At 38.4% G+C, this 3,606-nt stretch overlaps 1 protein-coding gene across 1 annotated transcript; it reads right to left on the bottom strand.

The window, feature by feature from the left end:
- Nucleotides 1–1,882: 1,882 nt before the first annotated feature.
- Nucleotides 1,883–3,223, bottom strand: LOC143530644 (putative NADH dehydrogenase [ubiquinone] 1 alpha subcomplex subunit 12). The gene is made up of 5 exons (XM_077026123.1): nucleotides 3,108–3,223; nucleotides 2,811–2,837; nucleotides 2,619–2,710; nucleotides 2,290–2,399; nucleotides 1,883–2,205 (listed from the first exon to the last, which is right to left on the bottom strand). The coding sequence occupies exons 1-5, from the start codon at nucleotides 3,197–3,199 to the stop codon at nucleotides 2,047–2,049; spliced, it is 480 nt and encodes a 159-aa protein (XP_076882238.1). The 5' UTR covers nucleotides 3,200–3,223; the 3' UTR covers nucleotides 1,883–2,046.
- Nucleotides 3,224–3,606: the final 383 nt, after the last annotated feature.

Below are 3,606 nucleotides of genomic sequence, written 5' to 3'. Positions count from 1 at the left end.
CAATCCTATTAGTATTTTTATAACTAGTAGCACTATTAGTACATTTGGGCAATAATATCTGTTAAAATAGTGTTTGACTTGAACTGCTTATTAAAATAGATTTGGGCACTATTAGTAGATTTGGGCAGTAATATCTATTTTTATAACCGATAGCACATATAACCACTTTTTAATATTTATATAAGGGAAAACTTTCAAATGATAATATATCCCACCTAATACAAGTTTTCAACCTTGCCCCTTTGATATCCCGTCACTGACGACATGTTAGGGAACACCGACGCCGTGCTACTGAACAAACCGGGTAACGACACGTGGCCGGAATATGTCCAGAATAGGGGGTCGTCCACGATGTGTTCTCCGGCTCATTTCATCGCAGACGATATGCTATACAAGTTCTTGTTCACGACATCAACACCGGGCTGCCATACCTGACACTCGTGTTCATATCGCCGGCGACGACTTCCCGGATCTCATGGTCGGTGACTTGTTGACATAACATAGGGTTTACGATGCAATTCTGGTGCTAGCCCAGGGTTGGCGATGCGTTTATTGTGCTAACGCAGGGTAGACGATGCGTCTTGGTATAAGTCTTGGTCCAGGCGTCCTGTTCTAACCTAACATGTCGTTTCCGCCTCATTTTTTTCCGGTCCGTTTAAAATTGAAACTCCCGCCAACCTTTCAACTTCCGTCAGACCCATCTTCTATAATTTAACCTTTTTATACCATGGGACCACTCTGTTGGCCACCACATACAAGACACACGTTTGGTTGTCGGTATTCCGGCCAGATTACTCAGGTTTGTTCAGTAACACGTCGTCTGTGTTTCCTAACATGTCGCCGGCGACAAGATGCCAAAGGGACAAAGTTGGAACTTAAATTAGGTGGGACAAATTTGAAATCGCATTTTATAAATGGGCTATTTTGGGATCTTTTCCCTTTATATAATTACGTTAATCGTATGTTTTTCTTGCAGTTGGAAGGAAAACTTAAAGCAGCTTGGAACGATGGTTGCAACCTTAGCTCTCGTGACTGCTTCGAACCAAGATGTTGGCTACAGGTGTTGATGCAGCTTGAAAGGTGATGAGGGTCTTAAATGAGTTCAAATTTCTATAAACGGGTCAATTCAAGTTGATCAAAATATAAGAATCGAAGGCAAAATATGTCAAAACAGATTGAAAATCACCTGAGATATTATTAGTCTATTAAATCTTTCTATTATTTACATTCATACTGTAATAATCGGTCATAATTAACGCAGCATAAATGTTTAAAAACTGGACGGAAACGTATGTTCTGGTAGACCCAATCTGCACTAAATTTAACCCTTTACCGGACCTTTGCATTTGCCATCTTTTACTAAAGTGCTTTTACGCCATTTATATACACACAATATTTTCAAAACGATTTGCATGACTTATTTAGTTCATGAAGTAAAGTATTAAGTTTGTTTATCTTAACAAGATCCGGCACTCTTGTTGTATGCTCATTGACTAACATCAATTATATTGTTGGCATACCGACGTGGTTTCATTATGCGATACAGCCTTCATTGATTTGAAGCTCGCACCATCGTCATTAGCTTCAAAAGCTGCTGCTTATCACCAGCATTCCTACAAGCCAAGCTGCAAATGGAAGAGAACCGCTTCGGTTCAACATCATGATTTCAACACTTAAACCTTCAGAAACTAAACATGAAAAAGGAAAAAAAAAAACAGTTCACTAACTAACGGTTCAGAATTGTACCAAGCCTACCATCATACGCTTAAGCACCTTTTCATGACTAGGATACACATGTTCTTGTATTGGTTTTAAGGTAAGCATTACAAAACTAATTAATCAGTGAATAAGTTATGTTTTAAAAGTAAAATGACAGCACATGAAACAAATTCAGGAGTGGATTCACTTTCACCAAACAAAACATAAAAACAGCAAAACAAAGGAATGTTTTCAAGGTTGAATCAGTTTAGCAAATCACAAAAGTTGCACTTATTGATGGCTAAAAATACACCAGGGTAACTTGCGACCCAAGGCTGACAACAATAATCACTGGGTCTTGGTGGGTTGCCAAGACTGATACCTTGTCCAGTCTCGCTGACCAGGGTTCAGTGTGTGGCCCTTGGAATGATAGATGTATGCATCACCTTCACCCGAGAAGTTCTCTTTGTGATCCAAACCGTACCTCTTCGGTTTCAGCATTAAAATCTGCAACACACGCACACACAGACAAGCCTGCTTTCATTTTCCGTTTGATATAAATACAGCTGAGAAGCGTTAAGAGATAGATACCTCATCTCCAGTGTGATCGGTTATGAAGTGCAACCAACCATGCCACTCAGGTGGGACCTGAGATGCATTGTAACGGTCCTTTGATGCATATTCCACCCACCTGTGTCTACCTGTCATACATTTAAGGGGAAAAAATACATCAACAGAGCTAATAAACACTTGGTTTATTTGGGTGGAGAATCACTAGTTACGCATAGATAAGGCCGTTTAAAGTTTTAATATATCAACATAAGGCCCGCACAGGATAGGAGGATGGTTATAAGAAAAAGAAGGGGGGGGGGCGATTGAATTAAACAAAAGCAAAAGCATAAAGAAGGAAGAAAAGTGACCATATTGTGTCCCTTGAAGCTTCTGATAGTATTTGTTGCCAAACTTGTCGACGCCCACTAATGTTGCACCAATGTTGTGGATCTTCGTTTGCCTAAAATAAATAAATAAATATTTGGCAAACCATAGTTGCAGATTAGTGGTGTTGAATAATAATAATAATAATAATAATAGGATGGAGGAGTTGAACTTACAAAAGATTCCCATCAGAAAGACAGTTGCTGAAACAAGCATAAAGGAAAGTAAGTTAGGCATGAATAAATCTATCTATCTATCAATCTAAATGAAATATGTATAAAGAATTGATTGATTGATTGATCTATCTAATAATGTAAAAGGCAGACAGACAGACAGATTGGAATTAGAAACCCTAGCCTACAAGATAGAAATGAAAAGAATGGATCTGATGATATAGAAATGAATCGTAAAACAACAACAACAACAACATAATAATAATAATAATACTAATAATGGATGAAAAGAAGAGTAACAGAAAGCCTTGTTCTCGGAGGTCCCGTGCGTAATTGAGGAGACCCCTCTCTCTGATGCCTTTCACCACGTTCTTCACCACCGCCGATGCCATCTCTTCTTTCGCCTCCTCGTTTGCTTGCTTTTGTTTAAATTCCAAAGACAGACCTACACCCCCTTCTTTTGACTTAAAAAACCACAATTATTCTTTTTTACTCATTTTTATCAAATATATATACACGAAACATATTATCGAGATTATTTCAAACTAACTACATAATTGTCTCTCATAAAATCCTATGTGTCGCTTTCAGGTTGTTCCCCTCTGTCATTCTCTAGAGCCACCAGATTGTTTGATTTATACATGGAGGCTTCCCATGCATTTGACCCGAATTCGCGGGTATGGGTCTCACCAAACCCGGATAGTCTTTAAATGGGTTATAACATCTCATTTATTTGTAAAACTATTTCTTAAGCAAACAATAATTTTCACGGGTCATGAGTCTCACCAAACTCGGATAA

Source organism: Bidens hawaiensis, unplaced genomic scaffold, assembly GCF_021521415.1.
Source record: "Bidens hawaiensis isolate Kalapana, Puna unplaced genomic scaffold, B.hawaiensis_p1.1 tig00008968_1, whole genome shotgun sequence".
NCBI classification, from domain to species: Eukaryota; Viridiplantae; Streptophyta; class Magnoliopsida; order Asterales; family Asteraceae; genus Bidens; species Bidens hawaiensis.
The sequence above is the reverse complement of the archived record's forward strand: the minus strand, read 5'-3'. Positions and strand labels throughout refer to the sequence as shown.

Excerpts from the sequence above, each read along its gene's own strand:
- LOC143530644 (XM_077026123.1), bottom strand. The coding sequence starts at position 3,199 with ATGGCATCGGCGGTGGTGAAGAACGTGGTGAAAGGCATCAGAGAGAGG. Across the intron at positions 2,400-2,618 it reads GCTTCAAGGGACACAATATG|GTAGACACAGGTGGGTGGAA; the intron begins GTCACTTTTCTT and ends AATGTATGACAG. Across the intron at positions 2,206-2,289 it reads CCGATCACACTGGAGATGAG|ATTTTAATGCTGAAACCGAA; the intron begins GTATCTATCTCT and ends CGTGTGTTGCAG.